The 26503-nt window shown below is 48.1% G+C and overlaps 1 protein-coding gene across 5 annotated transcripts in view; it reads left to right on the top strand.

Moving 5' to 3' along the window:
- ASAP2 (ArfGAP with SH3 domain, ankyrin repeat and PH domain 2) overlaps nt 1–26503 on the top strand; it is a 333390-nt gene that overhangs the window by 106312 nt on the left and 200575 nt on the right. For all 5 annotated transcript variants that reach the window (XM_030198894.1, XM_030198893.1, XM_030198892.1 and 2 more), the window contains exon 8: nt 17467–17542. In XM_030198894.1, the coding sequence (XP_030054754.1) occupies nt 17467–17542 (76 nt within the window). The remainder of the gene's footprint in view (nt 1–17466; nt 17543–26503) is intronic.

Genomic DNA, 26503 nt, shown 5'->3' with positions numbered 1-26503 from the left:
GAAGGATTGGCTGTCAGAGTGATATTGGACAACACGACAACGGTGGCTTATATAAATCGACAAGGCGGAACAAGGTGCAGAGCACTAGCTGCACAGGCCGAACTGATTTGCCACTGGGCCGAGCTGCATCTTCAGTGTCTGTCGGCAGCTCATATTGCAGGTCAGAGCAATGTGCAGGCCGATTATCTGAGCAGGCATCAGATCGATCCAGCAGAATGGAATCTGGCAGACGAAGTTTTCCTGCAGGTCTGTGCCAAATGGGGCAAGCCCGTGATGGATCTAATGGCGACAAGTGCCAATACCAAAGTCCCGTGCTGCTTCAGCAGACGGAGAGATCCTCGCTCGGCGGGGTTGGATGCCTTGGCTCAACCCTGGCCTCCGGGTCTACTTTATTTGTTTCCCCCATGGCCCTTGTTAGGGCGCCTGCTCTTGCGGATTCGGCTGCACCCAGGAGAAGTGGTCCTCATCGCCCCGGATTGGCCAAGGAGACCTTGGTATGCAGACCTCCGACAGATGCTCCTCTGCCGTTACCTCTGGTACCGAACCTGTTGACTCAGGGACCGGTAGCCATGGAGGACGCCGGCCGCTTTGGTCTTACGGCATGGCTATTGAGAGGGCGCAATTGAGGGATAAAGGTTATTCCAATAAAGTTATTTCCACTCTCCTGCAAGCCCGCAAGCGGTCCACTTCCGTGGCTTATGCCAGGATTTGGTGCCTGTTTGAGTCTTGGTGTGCTTCCAGAGCCATTGCTCCAATGCGGGCTCCTGTCTCACCGATTCTGGACTTTTTGCAGGAAGGTGTACAAAAAGGCTTGGCCTATAATTCCCTGCGGGTGCAGGTGGCGGCGTTGGCCTCCCTTCGTGGTAAGGTGGAAGGCGTGTCTTTGGCTGCTCACCCAGATGTGGCACGGTTTCTTAGAGGGGTGCTTCGGCTCCGACCTCCAGTGCGAGCACCCTGTCCAGCTTGGAACCTGGGGCTAGTTTTGAAAACCCTGCAGGCATCTCCTTTTGAGCCGCTTCGGCGAGCATCGGAGAAAGATTTGACACTGAAGGCCGTTTTTCTGGTGGCCATTACCTCGGCGAGACGGGTGTCAGAGCTCCAGGCGCTGTCCTGTAGAGACCCTTTTCTGCAATTTTCAGAGTCCGGAGTCACGGTTCGGACCGTCCCTTCCTTTATGCCTAAGGTGATGTCAGCCTTTCACCTAAACCAGCCTATTTTCTTGCCCTCTTTTTCAGAGGAAGAGTTTCCAGAATCTTTTGGGCAGCTGCACCTTTTGGATGTGTGCAGGACTCTGCTGCAGTGTCTGCGAGTTACTAACTCTTTCAGGACTTCTGATCATCTGTTTGTTTTGCTATCCGGTTCTCGCAGAGGGTCTCCAGCGTCTAAAGCCACTATTGCCCGCTGGCTCAAAGAAACTATCTTTTCAGCTTATCTGCTGGCCGGCAGGGTTCCGCCTGTACCCTTTAAGGCACATTCTACTAGAGCGATTTCTTCCTCTTGGGCTGAAACTGGAGCACTCTCTCTTCAAGAGATATGCAGTGCAGCAACATGGGCTTCTAAGCTCTCCTTTGCCCGACATTACAGGCTGGATGTGGCTGCCAGGAGGGATGCGCGTTTTGGTGCACAAGTGCTAGCGCGTGGTGTGGCTTGTTCCCACCCTATCTAGGGATTGCTTTGTTACAGTGGTGGAAATAAGTATTTGATCCCTTGCTGATTTTGTAAGTTTGCCCACTGACAAAGACATGAGCAGCCCATAATTGAAGGGTAGGTTATTGGTAACAGTGAGAGATAGCACATCACAAATTAAATCCGGAAAATCACATTGTGGAAAGTATATGAATTTATTTGCATTCTGCAGAGGGAAATAAGTATTTAATCCCTCTGACAAACAAGACCTAATACTTGGTGGCAAAACCCTTGTTGGCAAGCACAGCGGTCAGACGTCTTCTGTAGTTGATGATGAGGTTTGCACACATGTCAGGAGGAATTTTGGTCCACTCCTCTTTGCAGATCATCTCTAAATCATTAAGAGTTCTGGGCTGTCGCTTGGCAACTCGCAGCTTCAGCTCCCTCCATAAGTTTTCAATGGGATTAAGGTCTGGTGACTGGCTAGGCCACTCCATGACCCTAATGTGCTTCTTCCTGAGCCACTCCTTTGTTGCCTTGGCTGTATGTTTTGGGTCATTGTCGTGCTGGAAGACCCAGCCACGACCCATTTTTAAGGCCCTGGCGGAGGGAAGGAGGTTGTCACTCAGAATTGTACGGTACATGGCCCCATCCATTCTCCCATTGATGCGGTGAAGTAGTCCTGTGCCCTTAGCAGAGAAACACCCCCAAAACATAACATTTCCACCTCCATGCTTGACAGTGGGGACGGTGTTCTTTGGGTCATAGGCAGCATTTCTCTTCCTCCAAACACGGCGAGTTGAGTTCATGCCAAAGAGCTCAATTTTTGTCTCATCTGACCACAGCACCTTCTCCCAATCACTCTCGGCATCATCCAGGTGTTCACTGGCAAACTTCAGACGGGCCGTCACATGTGCCTTCCGGAGCAGGGGGACCTTGCGGGCACTGCAGGATTGCAATCCGTTATGTCGTAATGTGTTACCAATGGTTTTCGTGGTGACAGTGGTCCCAGCTGCCTTGAGATCATTGACAAGTTCCCCCCTTGTAGTTGTAGGCTGATTTCTAACCTTCCTCATGATCAAGGATACCCCACGAGGTGAGATTTTGCGTGGAGCCCCAGATCTTTGTCGATTGACAGTCATTTTGTACTTCTTCCATTTTCTTACTATGGCACCAACAGTTGTCTCCTTCTCGCCCAGCATCTTACTGATGGTTTTGTAGCCCATTCCAGCCTTGTGCAGGTGTATGATCTTGTCCCTGACATCCTTAGACAGCTCCTTGCTCTTGGCCATTTTGTAGAGGTTAGAGTCTGACTGATTCACTGAGTCTGTGGACAGGTGTCTTTCATACAGGTGACCATTGCCGACAGCTGTCTGTCATGCAAGTAACGAGTTGATTTGGAGCATCTACCTGGTCTGTAGGGGCCAGATCTCTTACTGGTTGGTGGGGGATCAAATACTTATTTCCCTCTGCAGAATGCAAATAAATTCATATACTTTCCACAATGTGATTTTCCGGATTTAATTTGTGATGTGCTATCTCTCACTGTTACCAATAACCTACCCTTCAATTATGGGCTGCTCATGTCTTTGTCAGTGGGCAAACTTACAAAATCAGCAAGGGATCAAATACTTATTTCCACCACTGTACATCCCATACGTAATGGCTTCATCTGCTTGATGACAAGGAAGGGAAAATTAGGTTCTTACCTTGGTAATTTTCTTTCCTTTAGTCATAGCAGATGAAGCCATGAGCCCTCCCTGTATGATTGTATGCTGTGAATCTGTTTTTCAGGTTCTGTTCTAATTTCCTGAAGTTCCTTCCTTGGGAGAAAGTTGGAAAACAATCTTCAGGATTCATGTTCAGTTTAAATTTAGGAGGATGTGTTCATTCCCTCCAGCATGTTTTTTTTGGAGGATGTGTTGATTCTCTCCAGGAGGCGCGTGTGTTCCCCCTCCAGTTCTATAAATAGGAGGATGAGTTCATTCCCTCCACTGTGTTGGGAGGATGTGTGATTCCCTCCAGGAGGCGCGGGTGTTCCCCTCCACTTATACAATAAGGAGGATGAGTTTATTCCCTCCAGGAGGATGTGCATTCCCTCCTTTATGAGTTCATGCCCTTGTGATGGGCCATCGTTTGCTGTGAGGAAAGCTCTTGTGATTCCCATTGCGGTTTGCCATACTGCTTTGGAAGCTTCAAATACTGAAGAGGCAGTGGAGCTAGCTGGCCAAGAGGGCACTGTGAGAGTTTGAGTGCTCTCTATCTCCCCTGCTGGTTGATGGACATAACCCATACGTAATGGCTTCATCTGCTATGACTAACGGAAAGAAAATTACTAAGGTAAGAACCTAATTTTCCCATATCGTTACATCATCGGCATATATGTATGGGTTAAGGTTATGGTTTGATAGAAGTTTTGCCAAGGGGATCATCATTAGGTTGAAAATAGTTGGCGAGTGGGGGGATCCCTGTGGTACTCTACATTCAGGTGTCCATGCAGCAGACGTTGTTGAATTTGATGTGACCTGATATGAGCGTAAGGTTAAGAACCCCTTGAGCCAGTTTAGGACATTGCCTCCGATGCCAAAATATTCAAGTATGTGTAATAGGATTCCATGGTCAACCATATCAAAGGCACTTGACATGTTAAATTGTAAGATGAGTTTAATGTAGCTGAAACATTCAATGATTCATCAAGATCTTGTGGTGCTTCCAAGAACTTTTCATTTCAGGCAGATAATATACACAAGTAAAAAGGGGGAGCTTCTCCTCCAGAAACACTTCGAACAAGAACTTTTTCAACATATCCCTAAGCACCAAATAGTAGAGCGAGGAAAATTTTAAAAATGCAAATTGTCTCTCCTAGCAAATGAGAGACAGAAAAACTAGGAGGTCCTTTTACTAAGGTGCAATGAAAAGTGGCCTGCGCTGGAGTAGATGCATGTATTGGATACGTGCAAGTCCATTTTTCAGTGCACCTGCATTCAATTTATCAGTTGCCTGTGCGGAGCCGTGTCAAAGGCTTTGCTGAAATCTAAGTATACCACATCTAGTGCCCCTCTCACGTTCAACTATTTGGTCACACAGTCGAAGAAGTCAGTCAGATTCGTCTGACACGACCTGCCACTAGTGAAGCTAAGCTGTCTCGGGTCCTGCATTCCATTCAGTTTGAGAAATCTCACAATCCTTCGCTTTAGCGTTTTCTATTAGCTTACCACCGAGGTCAGACTGACAGATCTGTAATTCCCAACCTCCTCCTTACTTCCACTTTGGGGCAAAGGAACCACATTTACCCTTTTCCAGTCCTCTGGGACCACTCCAGTCTCTAAGGAAGCATTGAAGCGATCAGTCTAGGACTAGGGGGCATGGGATGAAACTACAGGGTCGTAAATTTAAAACAAGTCCGAGAAAACGTTTCTTCACCCAACGTATAATTAAACTCTGGAATTCGTTGCCGGAGAAAGTGGTGAAGGCGGTTAACTTAGCAGAGTTTAAAAGGGGGTTGGACAGTTTCCTAAAGGACAAGTCCATAAACCGCTACTAAATGGACTTGGGAAAAATCCACAATTCCAGGAATAACATGTATAGAATGTTTGTACGTTTGGGAAGCTTGCCAGGTGCCCTTGGCCTGGATTGGCCGCTGTCGTGGACAGGATGCTGGGCTCGATGGACCCTTGGTCTTTTCCCAGTATGGCATTACTTATGTACTTATGTAGTCAGTGGAGCCGCCAGAACCTTTTCGAGTTCCTTGAGCACCCTCTGGTGTATCCCATTAGGCCCCATCGCTCTGTCTACTTTTAGTTTAGCTAGCTCCTCACAAACACAGTCCTCCATAAATGGGTCTTGGTCTACCATACATCCATCCCCTTTAGCATTTATTTTCTACAGCCCTACCCTCCGACCTTTCATCTGTGAACACAGAGCAGAAATAATAGTTAGGCAGTTCAGCTTTATCTTTATCATCTTCTACATATTTCTCTTCATCATCTTTGAGCTTCACAATACTATTATGTCACATCCTCCTGTCACTTACAAAAGGTCTTATCCCCCAATTGTACTGTATTGGCTGTCTTTTCTTCTATTTGCCTTTTTACTTTCCTGATAGCTTTTCCAGCGTCTCTTCGTTTATCCAGGTATTCTCGCCTGTCTTTTTTTCTTTCTGGGTCGTCTTATAACTTGTGAAGGCTAACCTCCTTTCCCTTATCTCTTCAGCTACTACGTTCGAGTACCAGAGTGGCCTTCCTTCTTTTCTTTTATGTAATTTTCTAACATAAAGGTTAGTTGCCTTTCAGTCTTGTCCATTGTTCTTCTGCTTCCTTCAGCTGTTCCCATCCTGCTAACTGTTACTTGAGAAATTCCCCCATCTCGGCAAAGTTAATTATTTTGAAATCTAGGACCTTCAATCTCGAATGAGCCCTCTCCCCTGTTTTAATATTGAACCACACCATTTGATGATCACTAGATGCCAAATGGTCTCCCACCTTATACATGAAAACAAAACCAAAATAATAAAAGCATGAATCTGTGTATTTAAAATAATGACATAAAAAGTATATATGAGTTAGATTGGGACACAAAAATATAAATTAATGTATATTATATAGAAGTATAGACATAAGACAGTGTTGCCAGCATATAATTCTTGTCTGTCTGTAGCTTGTAATTGCCATGCCCCCAAACACTGTAAGTTTCTTCTCTCTCTCTCGGCCCCAGCCAGACCTCAGAACAAGGCTTATAAGTCTTCAAATCAAAAGTTGGCTTACTTCGGCCATGTCACAGTAGTTAGACATATGTTGTAAAGGCGTATGCTGGAGCTTCAGTTCTTCCTTCCCTGGGCCTCCTTAACCCCACTCTGGCCCTGCCTTTTATATTTCCTGGTTCCTGTCTAACGGTTTTAAGGTGGCTCAGACTACCTGAGGGACTATCCTTAAGGGTAACCCCCTCACAGGAACTTTGTGAGGGAGTTTTAGTAGTGTAGGGGCAAGAAACATTCTCTCACTGATGTTCAGCCCTTTTTCAGCAGATGGCGCTAGCCTGTCGATGCAGAGGCTGAGGTTGACTCATTTCAGCCACATGAAAGCAGGTGGCGCAAGGCTGCAGAGGCTGATCCTGAATCAGAGGGTTGGAGCTCGGGCCAGGAGGGAGCTAAAAGCCCTTGGGCAGTTCAGAGAGAGGAGGCCCTGATATAGAAGCTCCAAGGAGAGAGAGTGAGCAGGAGGCCCTGATCCAGAGGCCCAGGGAAGAGGTTACAGAGGCCCCACTCTAGAAGCCCACAGAGGAGTTTAAGCCCCAGGGTATGATTAAGAATTGTGACCTGACTGAGGTAAGCCACTTTTGTTTGGAACTTACAAGCCTTGCTCTGAGGTCTGGCTGACCCTAGTAGTTGGAGAAGAATTGAGAAAGACTGGCCTGTGCTGTCAATAGGCTTCAGGATTCAAGTAAATAAACACTTGTTTGAGTTATATCCCCTTTGTTTGGCTGTGTTTTGTGAGGACTCCATACCTTGCTGCTGTTCACACTATGACACACATTTAAAACAAATAAGGGAGAACACTTTTTTTTTTTTAATTCTTTATTTATCATTTTCATTAATTTACAAGAATATATCTTGAACAAGTAAGGCAGTTTAACAAATTACAGGCAATTTTCTCTAAAGAAAAAATTAAGTAAGAAAATTATAAATTATCAACTTGTATTAGACCCCAAATTGAAGGGGCTGGACCTTAGTACTACTCAGGAGATTAGTTTCAAATATCTTACAAAATTAAGAGGTAAAGGCTTAACAGTATATACCGCGCATTTAACTTTTCCATTAGTCTCTTTTTCCAAGGCTAATCAGACCTACTAAACTCCAACATAAATTATAAAACCTTTTTCTGTGTAATAAACTGTTTCAAATGCTCAGAAACAAAAAATACATATTTGACCCCTAAATATTTCACATTACATTTACACGGATAATTGAGATTAAAAGAGGCTCCCAAGGCTAATGTTGCAGATCTTAATGCCAAAAACTCTTTCCTTCTAGCCTGAGTCTGTTTAGTGACATCTGGAAAGACTAGTACTTTTTTCCCATAAAATGGGGTTTGTAAATGCTTTAATGCAGTTTTTCTAACCAGTTCCAGGTCCTGTTGAAAAATAAAGGATACTAGAAGAGTTTGTCTTTCAGTTTTTTCAGTCAAGGATGATTCTAATAGTTCCGAAACATTTAAATCAGATTCTGTTTGTAATAGTTCCTGGGGGCCATCTTTCAATTTTCTTGCTGGCAAATAATATACTTTATTAAGTGGAGGTATTTTATCTTCTGTAAATTTCAAATTTTCCATCAAATATCGTTTGAAAATATCCAACGGGGAATAAACTAAAGTTCTTGGAAAATTCAACAAACGCAAATTGAGCCTCCTGTTGTAGTTTTCAAAATACTCCAATCTGGTATGAATCAATGTATTATCTTGTATAAGCTTTGCTGAAACTTCTTTCATTTTTACATTTTCATCAGATAAATGTTTCATTCTTTCTGAGACTTCATTTTTCATTGCTATAAGGTCTTTAGACAAAGTCTGAACGTTACTCACAAGAGAGTCGATCTTGCTAGTTGAGGTTAAGACCGTCTGAAGTGTCTCCCATATAGCCTCGAGTGATACCGGCACTTTCTGGGCCTTAGATGAAACACAGGCTTCGACTGGGGAAATCGCTATGGAGCCCAGTTGACTCGCTGCTGCGCCGTCATCGCGATTTTGCGGGTAGCCTCCATAATCGGCCCCAGTCGGTTGTGGCGGTTGAGAGCACGTTGGAGGGGACAATGAGATATCCTGTCCCAAGAGGTCAGCCTCTCCTGGCGCTGTAAACTCAGCGGGACCTCCGAACGCCGTCGTTGCGGTTCTCGCGAGAAAACTATCGAGCGTCTGCTGGGTAGGTGTAGAAGTTAGAGCTGCCTGGGCCGCAGCTCTAACAAACGCCTTTCTCTTTGTATGCGGCATATTTCTTTAGAGGTAAAACAAATTTTTTAGGTAATAGAGAAAGGGTTTGTACTCCTGCTAACTACTCGGTGTTACTCGCGAGGTGATGTTACTGCCGCCATCTTGCTCCGCCCCACATGTATGGTTCCACTGCATCAGGGAGAACACTTTTTTACTGAAAGTATAGGTAAACTCTGGATGTCATAGTTGGAGCAAGTGGTAAAAGCAGTTAAAATAGCTGGGTTTTTAAAAAGGTTTGGACTAGCTGTTCTTATTGGGCTAAAATGCGTTTTACAGAAATGGTTACAACCTGTGTCTCCATCTCTTGCTCAGAGGCGCTCCTTAATCATTATGCAAGTCTCTATGGAGCGTTGTGACATTTCGGAATTGGACTCTGTTGTGAGTCAGTGTTTTTGGGCTTTCCTGACTCTAGCTGCTTCTAGTTGCTTTCTTAATATTTAACTTTCTGAACTATGTCTGGGATTGTGGTCTGTTGGTTGTGCGTATGTTTTTTTTTTTGGAGGGGGGGGAGGAGGGGATGGGGGTGAGACATTCTTAGTATTGGCTGTTTTGCTTGTTAAATTAGACAAACTTGTATTGAGGTGAATGTTGTGTTATTTGCTGTTACTTTAATAAAGACATTTCAAAATAAAAAGGTTTTGACAAGTTCCTGGAAGAAAAGTCCATAAGCTATAATTAGGATAGACCTGGGGAAAGCCACTGCTTATCACTAGGGTTGGTAAAATAGCATGGAATCTTGCTACCTTTTGTGACTCTGCAAGGTACATGGAAGGGTGCTATTGGAAACAGGATACTGGTCTAGATGCACCCTCACTCTGACCCAGTAGGGCAACTCTTCTGTTCTATAATTTTTGCCATCACTTTTCCCACCTCTGTATAAGTGCCAGCCAGCCCTTTCAAAAATGGTGGGCCTGACTTGGGGGCCTAATATCTTTGGGTTGCTATGGCTAGGAATGCACAATATTCTAGGCTGCAGCAGCACTACACTAAATTTATTGTGTGGTAATCTAATCTGTGGTACTGAGGTACTTGGGTTAGTGAAACCCGTGTTCTCCGAGGACAAGCAGGCTACTTGTTCTCATGACTGGGTTGACGTCCACGGCAGCCCCCACCAACCGGAAGAAAACTTCGCGGGCGGTCCCGCACGCAGGGCACGCCCACCGTGCATGCACGGCCGTCTTCCCGCCTGTGCGCGACCGTTCCCGCTCAGTTTTTTTCCTTTCCGCGCTGGAGAGAGACGTGTTCCCGTCTCTCTCTTAGTCAGCCCCAGAAACCGGATTGCGGCCTAGCCGCGGTTTTTTCTCTTTTCGAGTACGCGTTCGCGTGTTGTTTTCTTTAAAAAAAAAAAAAAAAAAAAAGAACAGCGAAAAAGAGTTTTCCTCGTCGTTTTTAGCCGCGAGGGCGCGTCCTTTTTCGGGTGTGTTTTTCACTGCCACCATCGACGATTTTGACTTCGCCGACGCAATTTTTCCGTCAATGTCCTCGAAGGTCCCGAGCTGATTCAAAAAGTGTGGTCGGTGCGGCTGGCAGATCTCGCAGACCAATACTCACGCTTGGTGTCTCCAGTGCCTTGGCCCGGAGCATAATTCCAAGACGTGCACCTTGTGTCTCGGCTTAAGAAAGCGGACACAGGTGGCGAGGCAAGTTCTGCGGGACCGTCTTTTTGGAACTTGCGCCGGCCCTTCGACATCGACCTCTACGGCATCAGTGTCGACGGCCGGGTCTTCGGTACCGGTACCGATGTCGACGAAGTCGGCGCCGACTCTGGCACCGACCCCAGGAGTACAGGTACCTTTGGCCCACTGGCCTGGCGGTGGCGAGCGGCCGCACGGGCAGTCTGCCCCGGCCACTCCCTCTGCTCAGGGCCATCGGGACCGAACCCTGTCGGATCCTATACCTCGAGGCCGGGGGTGTTCCACCTCCTCCTCGTCTCTTCCGCTGAGCGCCGATGACGGGCATCGCAAGAAAGCCAAGAAGCACCGTCATCTGTCGCCTGCGGCGCACGGACTGCCAGCTCCGGTACATCGAGGGACAACTCGACGCCTAGGAAGCGGCAGTGCCGGGAGGAGTGTTCCCCCTCGGTCGAAGAGGTGTCGCTATGTGAGTCCGCGGGTACCTCGGTACCGTCTCATGGACCCGAGCAGCTTCTGGCACCGGCACCCACACCGGCCCCTCTGCCTTTCCCGACAGCAGGCCTTGACAAGTGCCTCCGTGCCATCCTTCCCGGGATCCTGGAAGGGCTGATGCGCCGTGCTGTGCCGGCACTGGGGGTGCTTGCGCCCCCGGCGCCGTTGATGGAGGCGCCGGTGGGCTCTGGCCCGATGCTGAGGCCTCCGACGCCGCTTGCGGCGCCGGTGTCGACCACCACGCAGGTGGAGTTGACGTCGATGGAGGGAGCTTCGTCCCCGCCGGCGCGGGAGTTCACCGCTCGGCGTCATCATCGAGGACGTGGTTCCTCGCAGTCGAGACGGGCCCGGTTGAGGTCTGAACTGAGAGAGCTCAAGTCCGACACCGAGGAGGAGGCCTCGTGGGGGGAGGAGGAGGACCCCAGATATTTCTCCTCAGAGGAGTCTGTGGGCCTTCCCTCCGACCCCACTCCTTCACCGGAGAGGAAGCTCTCGCCTCCTGAGAGCCTCTCCTTTGCCTCTTTTGTGAGGGATATGTCCATCAGCATTCCCTTTCCCGTGGTTACTGTGGATGAGCCGAGGGCGGAGATGCTCGAAGTCCTCGACTATCCATCACCACCTAGAGAGTCTTCCACGGTGCCATTGCACAATGTCCTTAAGGAGACACTGCTTCGGAACTGGTTGAAGCCACTATCTAATCCCACCGTCCCCAAGAAAGCGGAGTCCCAATACAGGATCCTCTTAGACCCAGAGTTGATGCGGCCTCAATTGCCTCATGACTCGGCGGTCGTGGGCTCTGCTCTCAAGAGGGCACGGAGTTCGAGGGATACACCTCGGCGCCCCCTAGGCAGGAGTCTCGCACTCTGGTCTCGTTTGGGAGGAAGGCCTACCAATCTTCCATGCTCGTGACCCGCATCCAATCATACCAGCTCTACACGAGCATCCACATGCGGAACAGTGTGCGGCAACTGGCGGACCTGTTTGACAAGCTCCCTCCGGAGCAGTCCAGGCCTTTTCAGGAGGTGGTCAGGCAGCTGAAGGCGTGCAGAAAGTTCCTGTCCAGGGGTATCTATGACACCTGTGATGTGGCATCCCGAGCTGCGGCCCAAGGTATAGTGATGCGCAGACTCTCGTGGCTGCGTGCCTCTGACCTGGACAACCGCACCCAGCAGCGGCTGGCGGATGTCCCTTGCCAGGGGGATAACATTTTCGGCGAGAAGGTCGAGCAGTTGGTGGACCAACTACACCAGCGGGAAACCGCTCTCGATAAGCTCTCCCACCGGGCGTCTTCAGCATCCACCTCTGCAGGTGGACGTTTTTCCCGGGCCCAGCAGGCTGCACCCTACGCTTACAGCAAGCATAGGTACACCCAGCCGGCCCGAAGGCCTCCTCAGGCACAGGGACAGTCCCAGCGCGCTTGTTCCCGTCAACAGCGTGCGCCTAAGCAGCCCCCTGCGCCTCCACAGCAAAAGCAAGGGACAGGCTTTTGACTGGATCCATGGGAACATAGCCACCATCAAAGTATCCGTGCCGGACGGCCTGCCGGTCGGGGGGAGGTTGAAACTTTTTCACCAAAGGTGGCCTCTCGTAATCTCCGACCAGTGGGTTCTCCAAATAGTGCGGTGTGGATACACCCTGAATTTGGTCTCTCCTCCACCAAATTGTCCACCGGGAGCCCAATCCTTCAGCTCCCATCACAAGCAGGTACTTGCAGAGGAACTCTCCGCCCTTCTCAGCGCCAATGCGGTCGAGCCCGTGCCACCCGGGCAGGAAGGGCAGGGATTCTATTCCAGGTACTTCCTTGTGGAAAAGAAAACAGGGGGGATGCGCCCCATCCTAGACCTGAGAGGCCTGAACAAATATCTGGTCCGAGAAAAGTTCAAGATGCATTCCTTGGGGACCCTTCTACCCATGATTCAGAAACACGATTGGCTATGTTCCCTGGATTTAGAGGACGCTTACACTCACATCCCGATACTGCCAACTCACAGACAGTATCTTCGATTCCGTCTGGGGACACGGCACTTTCAGTATTGTGTGCTGCCCTTTGGGCTCGCTTCTGCAGCACGGGTGTTCACGAAGTGTCTCGTGTTGGTTGCGGCGTATCTACGCAAGCTGGGAGTGCACGTGTTCCTGTATCTCGACGATTGGCTGGTCAAGAGCACCTCAGAGGCAGGAGCTTTTCGGTCCATGCAGTGCACTATTCACCTTCTGGAGCTGCTGGGGTTTGTGATAAATTACCCGAAGTCCCATCTCCAGCCAGTCCAATCTCTGGAATTCATAGGAGCTCTGCTGAATTCTCAGGCGGCTCAGGCCTTTCTTACCGAGGCGAGGGCGCAGAATCTCCTGTCCCTCGCTTCCCAGACCAGAGCGTCTCAGCAGATCACAGCTCGGCAGATGTTGAGACTCCTGGGCCATATGGCCTCTACGGTCCATGTGACTCCCATGGCTGATCTTCACATGAGATCTGCTCAATGGACCCTAGCTTCCCAGTGGTGCCAAGCCACCGGGAATCTAGAAGATGTCATCCGCCTGTCCGTCAGTTGCCGCAATTCGCTGCACTGGTGGACAATTCGGACCAATTTGACCCTGGGACGTCCATTCCAAATTCCGCAGCCCACGAAGGTGCTGACGACGGATGCATCTCGCCTGGGATAGGGAGCTAATGTCGATGGGCTCCACACCCAGTGGGTGTGGTCCCTCCAGGAACAAGATCTTCAGATCAACCTCCTGGAGCTCCGAGCGGTCTGGAACGCACTGAAGGCCTTCAGGGATCGGCTGTCCTACCAAATCATCCAAATTCGGACAGACAATCAGGTTGCAATGTATTACATCAACAAGCAGGGGGGCACCAGATCTCGCCCCCTGTGTCAGGAAGCCGTCAGGATGTGGCGTTGGGCCTGCCAGTTCAGCATGCGTCTCCAGGCCACAAACCTGGCAGGCGTAAACAACAGTCTGGGCTACAGGCTGAGCAGAGTCATGCAACCGCACGAGTGGTCGCTCCATTCCAGAGTGGTACGCAAGATCTTCTGAGAGTGGGGCACCCCCTCGGTGGACCTTTTCACCTCTCAGACCAATCACAAGCTGCCTCAGCTCTGTTCCAGACTACAGGCACACGGCAGACTGGCGTTGGATGCCTTTCTCCTCCATTGGGGGAATGGCCTCCTGTATGCATATCCTCCCATACCTGTGGTGGGGAAGACCTTGCTAAAGCTCAAGCAAGACCACGGCACCATGATTCTGATAGCGCCTTTTTGGCCCCGTCAGATCTGGTTCCCTCTACTTCTGGAGTTGTTCTCCGAAGAACCGTGGAGATTGGAGTGTTTTCCGACTCTCATTTCGCAGACCGACGGAGCGCTTCTGCACCCCAACCTTCAGTCTCTGGCTCTCACGGCCTGGATGTTGAGGGCGTAGATTTTGCTTCGTTGGGTCTGTCTGAGGGTGTCTCCCGCGTCTTGCTTGCCTCCAGGAAAGATTCCACTAAAAAGAGTTACTTTTTCAAGTGGAGGAGGTTTGTCGTCTGGTTTGAGAGCAAGGCCCTAGAACCTCGTTCTTGTCCTACACAGAACCTGCTTGAATACCTTCTGCACTTTTCAGAGTCTGGTCTCAAGACCAACTCAGTAAGGAATCACCGTAGTGCGATTAGTGCTTACCTTTATCGTGTAGAGGGTAAAGCCATCTCTGGAGAGCCTTTAGTCGTTCGATTCATGAGAGGCTTGCTTTTGTCAAGGCCCCCTGTCAAGCCTCCTGCAGTGTCATGGGATCTCAACGTCGTCCTCACCCAGCTGATGAAGCCTCCTTTTGAGCCACTGAATTCTTGCCATCTGAAGTACTTGACCTGGAAGGTCATTTTCTTGGTGGCAGTTACTTCAGCTCGTAGAGTCAGTGAGCTTCAAGCCCTGGTAGCTCATGCTCCTTATACAAATTTCACCATAACAGAGTAGTACTCTGCACTCACCCTAAGTTCCTGCCAAAGGTGGTGTCGGAGTTCCATCTTAACCAGTCAATTGTCTTGCCAACATTCTTTCCCAGACCGCATACCCGCCCTGCTGAACGTCAGTTGCACACATTGGACTGCAAGCGAGCGTTGGCCTTCTATCTGGAGCGGACACAGCCCCACAGACAGTCCGCCCAATTGTTTATTTCTTTCGACCCCAATAGGAAGGGGGTCGCTGTCGGGAAACGCACCATCTCCAATTGGCTAGCAGATTGCATTTCCTTCACTTACGCCCAGGCTGGGCTGGCTCTTGAGGGTCATGTCACGGCTCATAGTGTTAGAGCCATGGCAGCATTGGTGGCCCACTTGAAGTCAGCCACTATTGAAGAGATTTGCAAGGCTGCGACGTCATCGGTCCACACATTCACATCACATTACTGCCTCCAGCAGGATACCCGACGCGACAGTCGGTTCGGGCAGTCGGTGCTGCAGAATCTGTTTGGGGTTTGAATCCAACTCCACTCTCCAGGACCCGATTTTATTCTGTTCAGGCTGCACTCTTAGTTGTTCTTCGTAGGTCAATTTCTGTTATGCCCTTGCCGTTGCGAGGTTCAATTGACCTGGGTTCTTGTTTTGAGTGAGCCTGAGAGCTAGGGATACCCCAGTCGTGAGAACAAGCAGCCTGCTTGCCCTCGGATAAAGTGAATGATACATACCGGTAGCAGGTGTTCTCCGAGGACAGCAGGCTGATTGTTCTCACCTACCCTCCCTCCCTCCCCTTTGGAGTTGCGTTTTACTCATTCCTTTGCTTGTCATTCAACTGAGCGGGAACGGTTGCGCACGGGCGGGAAGACAGCCGTGCATGCGTGGTGGGCGTGCCCTGCGTGCGGGACCGCCCGCGAAGTTTTCTTCCGGTTGGTGGGGGCTGCCGTGGACGTCAACCCAGTCGTGAGAACAATCAGCCTGCTGTCCTCGGAGAACACCTGCTACAGGTATGTATCATTTGCTATAGGGTTTCTTGTGGTATTATATGCTGTTATATAACATGCTGTTATATGTTAGGTTAGTAAATAAGCCTTTTAGGGGCCGATGCACAAAAGTCCCCGGAAAGAACCATTTGCTGTTTCCTCCTCAGTAAAAATGACTGAGGTGAAAATAGCAAGCAGTTCTTAGAAGAAATCACATGCAAATGAGCTGCACGTACTTTTACCATGCAGCTCGATAGGGAAAGTGCCACCCGCTAAGTGTGGCTGCTCTACGCTTACTGAGAACTCCGTGTGCAACACACGGCTTTCGTACATGCATAGAAACTGCATGTATGAAAGCTTCCCCCCCCCCCCCCAAAAAAAACAACAAAAAAAAACTTTTCATGGTTTCAATGCAAGACGAAGAGCCCAGGGCAGGGAATATGAGTGCAGGAGGTGCTGGGAGGCATTCAACAGGCCCAGGCACGATCTGAGTGCTGAATGACTGCCCGGGAGCAGCATGAGCTGAGCCAGTCCTGCACTCTCTGGAGCGCTTGTCATGGAAGGAATGGGCGGGCCAGGCTGGCTGCTTGAGTTCTATTCTGCTTCAGACTGGACACTGCACAGATCCAAAACTGCCCCGGACAAAGCACTTTGGAATTATTTCTAGCTCCAGCTCTCTAGGGGACATCTCTGATCAGACATTCCCCTTCACTCACCACATGACAAACTGCCCTCCCAGAGCTACCAAGGAGAAATGGGAACAAGAAACAGTAAAGCTCTACAACATTCAGGAAAAACAGATGTCTACAGTGGCGAGATCCAGGAGCCACCGTCATGCTACGACGGCTCCTAACCTCCCGTTATAATTCCTGTGGTAAAGGTAGGGGCTGCTTCTGTGCGTCGCTCGGTATTCACATTTGAATGTTGATCTACTCATTTAAATGCATTAGCATACTCCGTATCTCAAAAAAGATATAGTAGAATTGGAAAAGGTACAGCGAAGGGCGACGAAAATGATAGTGGGGATGGGACGACTTTCCTATGAAGAGAGGCTGAGAAGGCTAGGGCTTTTCAGCTTGGAGAAGAGACGGCTGAGGGGAGATATGATAGAAGTGTATAAAATAATGAGTGGAATGGATCGGGTGGATGTGAAGCGACTGTTCACGCTATCCAAAAATACTAGGACTAGAGGGCATGAGTTGAAGCTACAGTGTGGTAAATTTAAAACGAATCGGAGAAAATTTTTCTTCACCCAACGTGTAATTAGACTCTGGAATTCGTTGCCGGAGAACGTGGTACGGGCGGTTAGCTTGACGGAGTTTAAAAAGGGGTTAGATAGATTCCTAAAGGACAAGTCCATAGACCGCTATTAAATGGACTTGGAAAAATTCCGCATTTTTAGGTATAACTTGTCTGGAATGTTTTTACGTTTGGGGAGCGTGCCAGGTGCCCTTGACCTGGATTGGCCACTGTCGGTGACAGGATGCTGGGCTAGATGGACCTTTGGTCTTTCCCAGTATGGCACTACTTATGTACTTATGTACTTATACTATTCCTGTTTCTGCTGCTGTGAATGGAAAATAGCCCACAGAACCTCTTTGTGTATCTCCTGCTGAATAACGTGCTTGCTAAACCAGCTGGAACAGGCCAAAAAAGCATTTTGCAGGCCTGGGAAGTTTTGTGCATCAGGCCCTTAGCTATTCATCTTTTTTATAGTGGGCCATATATTACAGGTATGTCAGTAATCTTTAGGAAAGTAGTCTTAGATGGCAAACTAGTTGCTTTAACTTAAGAAAATACACACTTTATTGTTCTTTATTCCTTTTCAGTTTCTTTCAGGATGGCCTGAAAGCAGTTGAAAGCCTCAGACCTTCAATTGAAAAACTTTCAACAGATCTGCACATAGTAAGGCATGCCATTAAAACATTACCTTTGATCGCTATGTAATTCTAGATGTTAAATAGTTGGTTCAGACGTTGTCTTCTTTATGGTTGTTTTCATTCAAGTGTTATGTTCTTATACGTTTGTTTTTTAATTGCCATTCCTAAAATCAAATGTTTTATAATTATTGATTTGGTAACATCAGGGCCCAGAGACCTGTGTGGGGAACCAAAGCAAGTGTAGTATTAGAAAAAGAGAAGCAGCTTGGCACAAGACTGGGAAGAGTGACAGTTACAATCAGGGACAATGCAGAGCTATTAGCCCTAGGCAAACCTTTAGTCTTGCAGTCAATTAGCTTTTGGACTCCCAGGCCACCCTCCTTGAGATTTTGATAGTTAAACTGAAGTCATCACCCAAACACTATCCCTCTCAAAATATGTGAATACTCACAAAACAAACTGAGCATTATTTTGTGCGAGTATGTGTAAACAGGTTATTTGAAACCTGCCTAAATTCTTTGCAGGAAAAAGTATATATTGATGATTTTTAAGTTAGTCTGTCAGGATTTATCATTTTGTTTTAACTGAAGCTCTTCTTTGCCAGCCACCAGAAATTGTCACCTGAGACATATGCTTGTTTTGCCTTATGTTGGAACTGGGCTCTTATTGAAAAGCATAAAGGCACAGAGCAGCCAAGAGAGAGACGTTCCTGCTTCCTGCTTGAAAGTAAAGACCAATGTAGCCTAAGGACCCAGCAAGGCTATCAGGCAGTGAAATGAAAGGAAGCTCTGTAGAGTTAGAAAAAGAACTTCAACCCAGTGTTAAAATGTAAAGAAGAGACTTGGCTACCCCATAGAGAGCAGTGAAGGGAACAGCAAACCCATGGGATTAAAGACTGCAGAGTTAAATGTGTTTAACTTGTTGCCCTAGTAATTATGGATTAAAATTGCAGATAGATATAGAGGTCAATATTCTGGTGCATGAAAACATGATTTGATTCATCTAAAACACTGTTTCAAATCACACATGTATTCAGTGATGCTACCTATTTTGGTAGCACCACTGAATATCCACAAATAGCAAAAACATCTAATTATGCTGAGTCTACAGAACAGCAGTTGATCACTGTATGATCAACCAAAATATCCAAGACCCAAAAGGTTGACGTAACTTCTTTGTGCTCTTGTGTTGGGGATTGGACCCTGGCTAAGTAGCTTTTGTTTTGGGTGGTTTATTATGTATTTTCTAATTATTTTAGCAGATGGAGAAGTTATGTATGAAAGGTCATTATAACCTTGCCTTTAAATTAATGTTTGTGATTTATAGCACTTAAACTCTTCAAACTCTTTTTTTTTTCTCTCTCTCTTTTTTTACATTGTGCTGTACAAAAATGTAATTCAAAGTGCATTAAAGTAGGAGTTTAGTTTGTTTCACTGATCTGCACCAACATAATGCTTTCAATGTGAAATTATACAAATATTCAAAAAGTAAGACTGAAGAAAAGATGAAAGGCACAAAGTACAGGCTAATCTGTACACTGCCATAGACCTTGGGGATGGGGAGAATATTTACCTTTCAGCAGGGCAACAATCCTGAATACAAAGCAACAGCAACAAGAGTAGCTTTGCAAGAAGAAAGTGAATATTCTGGATGGGTCCAATCAAAGTCTAGGACTGAATCCAATAGAAAATCTGTGGCAAGGGTTGAAGACTGCAGTCCACAGATAATACCCATCCAACTTCAAAGCACGCCAACTTCAAAGCAGTTATTCTAAGTGACTCATGGCTGTTAGTGGTGCAAAAGAGGCTTCCATGAAGTATTCAGTCCATGGGTATGAAGAGTAATGTAATACATTTTGTTTGTTTTATTTACTTTTGGAATATTTCTATAATTGCATAGATAAGTGAAGCAAACTCTTACTTCAATATATTTTGTGGAATGCAAAAATTATAGGCAGTTATGTAGACTTTTTTATTATACAACTTTAAATATGAAATGAGTCAAGCAGGCTTACTATCCAGTGTCCACCACAATATCCAATGTAAGTACTACAATGTCTTTCACTATTCAGGTGTAATTTGCTGATGTTTAACCTTTTCTAAAGAGATTGAAATAGTCGCAAATCTGAGCACAGCCATCACTAGTCATAAAAACCTCCCCTACTTTTATAGGCAAACTTATCCTATTTTTACTGTAAGTTGCCACTTATTAAGAGGTTTTACTTCCAGTATAGCATATAAACACTATAAGCACTTGAAGTAAAAATAGGATATTTTACTTATAAAAGTAGGGGAAGTTTTTATGACTAGTGATGATTGTGAACAAAAAAAATAACAACAGTGGAAATGTCCACAGAAAAATATTAAAAATTAATCAAGGTTATTCCACCAATCATATGGTTACACGAAAAATATTGTCAACGTTTGAAAAAATTCTTAAAATGTCCATAGGGAACACAGTCTCAACTTTTGAAAATACATATGCTATATTGATGGACTAAAAATAGCAAAAAAAGAGGAAATGTTGTGCAAATGATACTAAAAGGCATAACACACATATCTGGGTCAAGGACCTACCCTTTTGGTAAATAATAAAAAGTATGGGTGGAAGGTATTCCAAAGTGAAAGACTATCAAGTTTACACCAAATAAAGTACCTGAAAAAATGAAGACAATAATCAATTCCTCATTACCCCATCAGACAGTGGTGTATCAATAAAATGAAGTGTCGAGAATAAAACATATCTGAAGTATTAAAGGAATGTTAAATATAAGTACCACAATGAGAATACAGTGATTGTTCAATCTATTGCACCAAGGAGAGTATAAGAACCTGAACGATATTACAAATTTTAAAAAATTATTTATTTTTACTACTACTACTATTTTTACTATTTATATATCACCTAGACCTAAGTGGTTTACTATTTCTTTACAGGGATTGACACTGTCTCTAATGGGCTTACAATCTAAGTGGTATATTGTACCTAGGGCAGTGGAGTGACATGCCTATGGTCACACAGAGTTGCAGAGGGAACTGAACCTTGTTTTCCAGGATCTCACCCCACTGCTGACTTTAGGCAGCAACAGTAATTGAACCCAGGTCTGGAATACGCCGCACTAACCATTAGGGTACTCCTCCAAACAAGAGGGAAAATATTCCTTAATGAACACCCCATACAATAAGAGGACAATAAAGGTCTTATATAAAATATCAATATAGAAATCTCTAGGTTGCTGAACAGGCACACACCTGCTTGTCGCTTAATGCTCTGTATTATCAAAGATACTGCTAACTGATGGTGATAGCATACTCCCCATCCATATGGTGGCTGTCTAAACGGTGTAAATACTGTACAGTGAAAGGGTTAAAATTTTCAAAAAATAGCCCCATAATCGTGAGCCTAAAATTATATAAACTAGCTGCCATCTTGTACTAAAATACTTATTTTCCAATCTAATTGTAAAAAGAAAGAAGCCAGGCTTATGAAATATCTTAACGTGTGCAGCCATTAAAAAGAAAATGACAGGTTTGGAATTCTGTCAGATAAGTAGGGAGCTGAAGGGCTGGAAAAGGCTAAAGTAACATAAAAAATACATATAATGAAAGAAGCCAGGCTTATGAAATATCTTAACGTGTGCAGCCATTAAAAAGAAAATGACAGGTTTGGAATTCTGTCAGATAAGTAGGGAGCTGAAGGGCTGGAAAAGGCTAAAGTAACATAAAAAATACATATAATGATATGTATGCCAAACCTTTCTTGATGTGTAACTTATCTATGAATTCCATAGTGACAGGAAAAGTCGTAGTATGATTCTTTTCTGCAAAGCAACCGTGCTGTCCTCAGATTGCGTAGTTTAAAAGAAAAGGCACGAACTAGATTCAAATAAATTTGTGTATGTTAAACTAGTGTACTAAAATCCTCATAGGAAGAAATGAGGCCTAAAAATACAGGAGCGAGGTCTCTACTAAGACACCCAGTGCCCAGTGAAAAATGTGTATTGGAGACAAATATATGGTGACCCATAATGTGGGGAGTCAATGTAAGTGATAAGAACAGTGAAAACTGAAGTTATAAATAGAAAGCAGATTATGACTGGAGCTGTACAACATCTAGAAACGTGGTTTGAATGAAAGGTGCCACAGCACTATGTGTATTAATGATGTGATAAACAGCAGGGAAATAAAGGAACAAAAATAGAAATTAAAGAAGAACCTAGTGTTCATATAATAAAATAGTGAGAAGGATGATAATATCCCCAGTGTGCATATAGTGAATTGATTCTGTGCCCTTTTTTCCTGGCTAATGAAACAGATGTAGCCATAAATCCAGTATTTATGTAAACTTATCGTATAAAAACATCATGCCTGACCATTGTTATAAATCCTATATAATAATTCTTCTCCGAGGACAAGCAGGCTGCTTGTTCTCACAAATGGGTGACGTCCACGGCAGCCCCTCCAATCGGAATCTTCACTAGCAAAAGCCTTTGCTAGCCCTCGCGCGCCGATGCGCACCGCGCATGCGCGGCCGTCTTCCCGCCCGAAACCGGCTCGTGCCGGCCAGTCTTCTTATGTCCGCGCTCGGTACGGTCGTGTTACGCCGTTCGCGCCCCTTTAGTTGACCTCGCGTGTCTCTTTTGACTTTTCGCAAAAAAAAAAAAAAAAGGATTTTGGAAGAAGACCTTTTCGGTCTTTTTCCCTTTCCTCTATTTCCAGTTTTTGCCCCGGTAAGTTTCTTTTCGTCTTCGGGGTAGGCCCTTTTGATGCCTCGGGTCGAATTTTTTCTCCCCCTCTTTTGGTGCTTTACGCAATCACGAGTTTTGATCTCGCCGGCGTGATTTTTCCGCCCATGTCATCGAAGTCTCCCAGCGGCTTCAAGAAGTGCACCCAGTGCACCCGGGTAATCTCGCTCACTGACAGGCACGCGTCGTGTCTTCAGTGTCTGGGGGCTGGGCACCGCCCGCAGGCCTGTAGTCTGTGCGCCCTTTTACAAAAGCGGACTCAGGTAGTGAGATTGGCCCAGTGGAACGTTTTGTTCTCGGGCTCTTCGTCGGCATCGGCACCGGGAGTATCGAGTGCATTGACGTCGACAGCGTCTAGACCTCCGTCCTCAGCCGCGACTGCATCGAGTGCATCGAGGCATCGACCCTCTGCATCGGGGCTGAGACATCGGAAGGCTGCTTCGGCGTCGGTGGTACCGGGACCTCCACTTCTGCTGATGTTGTCGGACGGTGGTGCTTCGACTGGAGTGCAGGTGAGGGCTGTCCATTCCCCTGCTGGTGGCGGTGAGCCTTCGGGTGGGTCTCCCCCTACCCTGAGGGCTCCTGCGGTACAGCCCCCCCGAGACCGACCTTCTTCGGCCTCGGCCCCGAGGAAGCGACGGCTGGATTCTACGTCCTCCTCGTCGGTGCCGGGAAGCTCCGGTGACATGCTTCGTTCCAAGAAGTTGAAGCATCGACACCGGTCCCCTTCCCGTATTGGCACCGAGAGCTCTGGGTCGCCGAGGGAGTCGGCACCCAGTAGGCATCGGCACCGAGAGGACAGCTCAACCTCTGTTCAAGAGGTGTCGATGCGCTCCACTATGGACAGCCCGGAACAGACTGTGACATCGACTCCTGCATCGGCTTCCACGTCTTTCTCCACAGCCGCTCTGCACGAGAGTCTCCGGGCTGTCCTCCCAGAGATCCTGGGAGAGCTGTTGCGCCCTTCCCCTCCGGTACCGGGGGTGCTTGCGCCACCGGTACCGTCGAGTGAGGCGCCGGCTGGCCCCTTGCCCGGGGTGAGGTCTCCGACGTCGGTGCCGCTTGCGGTACTGACTGCGGTCGCCTCCCAGGAAGGCTCCCCGACGACGTCAGCAGAGGGAGCTTCGCCAGTGCGGGCGAGGGAGTCTACGTCTCGACGCTCCCACCGTGGTTCCACGGAGTCGAGCCGGGCACGGCTTCAGACACAGGTCCGTGAACTTGTGTCTGATACCGATGGTGAGGCCTCGTGGGAGGAGGAGGAGGACATCAGATATTTCTCTGACGAGGAGTCTGATGGCCTACCTTCTGATCCCACTCCCTCCCCTGAAAGGCAGCTTTCTCCTCCCGAGAGTCTGTCTTTTGCGGCCTTTGTCCGGGAGATGTCTACGGCCATCCCCTTCCCGGTGGTTGTGGAGGACGAGCCCAGGGCTGAAATGTTTGAGCCCTGGACTATCCTTCTCCACCTAAGGAAGCATCCACAGTACCCATGCATCATGTCCTAAAAAAGACATTGCTTGCGAACTGGACCAAGCCATTAAGTAATCCCCACATTCCCAAGAAGATCGAGTCCCAGTACCGGATCCATGGGGACCCAGAGCTGATGCGCACTCAGTTGCCTCACGACTCTGGAGTTGTGGATTTGGCCCTAAAGAAGGCTAAGAGTTCTAGGGAGCATGCTTCGGCGCCCCCGGGCAAGGACTCTAGAACCTTAGACTCCTTTGGGAGGAAGGCCTACCATTCTTCTATGCTCGTGGCCAAAATCCAGTCTTACCAGCTCTACATGAGCATACACATGCGGAACATTGTGCGGCAGTTGGCGGGCTTGGTGGACAAGCTCCCCCCTGAGCAAGCCAAGCCATTTCAGGAGGTGGTCAGGCAGCTGAAGGCGTGCAGAAAATTCCTGGCCAGAGGGGTGTATGACACCTTTGATGTTGCGTCCAGGGCCGCTGCTCAAGGTGTGGTGATGCGCAGACTCTCATGGCTGCGTGCCTCCGACCTGGAGAATAGGATCCAGCAGCGGATTGCGGACTCGCCTTGCCGTGCGGATAATATTTTTGGAGAGAAAGTCGAGCAGGTGGTAGAGCAGCTCCACCAGCGGGACACCGCTTTCGACAAGTTCTCCCGCCGGCAGCCTTCAGCCTCTACCTCAACAGGTAGACGATTTTTTGGGGGAAGGAAGACTGTTCCCTACTCTTCTGGTAAGCGTAGGTACAATCCTCCTTCTCGACAGCCTGCGGCCCAGGCTAAGCCCCAGCGCGCTCACTCTCATCAGCAGCGTGCGCCTCAGCAAGGCCCCTCGGCTCCCCAGCAAAAGCAAGGGACGAGCTTTTGACTGGCTCCAGCAGAGCATAGCCGACATCCAAGTGTCAGTGCCGGGCGACCTGCCGGTCGCAAAGAGGTTGAAAGTTTTTCACCAAAGGTGGCCTCTCATAACCTCCGATCAGTGGGTTCTCCAAATAGTCCGGCAAGGATATACCCTCAATTTGGCCTCAAAACCTCCAAATTGTCCACCGGGAGCTCAGTCTTACAGCTTCCAACACAAGCAGGTACTTGCAGAGGAACTCTCCGCCCTTCTCAGCGCCAATGCGATCGAGCCCATGCCATCCGGGCAGGAAGGGCTGGGATTCTATTCCAGGTACTTCCTTGTGGAAAAGAAAACAGGGGGGATGCGTGCCATCCTAGACCTAAGGGCCCTGAACAAATATCTGGTCAAAGAAAAGTTCAGGATGCTTTCTCTGGGCACCCTTCTCCCCATGATTCAGGAAAACGATTGGCTATGCTCTCTGGACTTGAAGGACGCCTACACACACATCCCGATACTGCCAGCTCACAGACAGTATCTGCGATTTCAGCTGGGCACACGTCACTTCCAGTACTGTGTGCTACCCTTTGGGCTCGCCTCTGCGCCCAGAGTGTTCACGAAGTGCTTGGCTGTAGTAGCGGCGGCACTTCGCAGGCTGGGGGTACACGTGTTCCCATATCTCGACGATTGGCTGGTGAAGAACACATCCGAGGCAGGAGCTCTACAGTCCATGCAGATGACTATTCGCCTCCTGGAGCTACTGGGGTTTGTGATAAATTATCTCAAGTCCCACCTTCTCCCAGTGCAGAAACTCGAATTCATAGGAGCTCTGCTGGATTCTCGGACAGCTTGTGCCTATCTCCCAGAGGCGAGAGCCAACAACTTGATGTCCCTCGTCTCGCGGGTGCGAGCGTCCCAGCAGGTCACAGCTCGGCAGATGTTGAGATTGCTGGGCCACATGGCCTCCACAGTTCATGTGACTCCCATGGCCCGCCTTCACATGAGATCTGCTCAATGGACCCTAGCTTCCCAGTGGTTTCAGGCTGCTGGGGATCTAGAAGACGTGATCCACCTGTCCACGAGTTTTCTCAAATCCCTGTATTGATGGACGATTTGGTCCAATCTGACTCTGGGACGTCCTTTCCAAATTCCTCAGCCACAAAAAGTGCTGACGACTGATGCGTCTCTCCTGGGGTGGGGAGCTCATGTCGATGGGCTTCACACCCAGGGAAGCTGGTCCCTCCAGGAACGCGATCTGCAGATCAATCTTCTGGAGTTACGAGCGGTCTGGAACGCTCTGAAGGCTTTCAGAGATCGGCTGTTCCACCAAATTATCCAAATTCAGACAGACAACCAGGTTGCCATGTATTACATCAACAAGCAGGGGAGCACCGGATCTCGCCCCCTGTGTCAGGAAGCCGTCAGCATGTGGCTCTGGGCTCGCCGTCACGGCATGGTGCTCCAAGCCACATATCTGGCAGGCGTAAGCAACAGTCTGGCCGACAGGTTGAGCAGGATTATGCAACCTCACGAGTGGTCGCTCAATTCCCGTGTAGTGCATCAGATCTTCCAGGTGTGGGGCACCCCCTTGGTAGATCTTTTCGCATCTTGAGCCAACCACAAAGTCCCTCAGTTCTGTTCCAGGCTTCAGGCCAACCGCAGACTGGCATCGGATGCCTTCCTCCTGGACTGGGGGGAGGGTCTGCTGTATGCTTATCCTCCCATACCTCTGGTGGGGAAAACTTTGTTGAAACTCAAGCAAGACCGAGGCACCATGATTCTGATTGCTTCTTTTTGGCTGCGTCAGATCTGGTTCCCTCTTCTTCTGGAGTTGTCCTCCGAAGAACCGTGGAGATTGGAGTGTTTTCCGACCCTCATCACACAGGACGAAGGGGCGCTTCTGCATCCCAACCTCCGGTCTCTGGCTCTCACGGCCTGGA

This window comes from Microcaecilia unicolor, chromosome 3 (genome assembly GCF_901765095.1).
Source record: "Microcaecilia unicolor chromosome 3, aMicUni1.1, whole genome shotgun sequence".
Lineage (NCBI taxonomy): Eukaryota > Metazoa > Chordata > Amphibia > Gymnophiona > Siphonopidae > Microcaecilia > Microcaecilia unicolor.
Note: the sequence above shows the minus strand (reverse complement) of the source record. Positions and strands in the feature narration are given on the sequence as shown.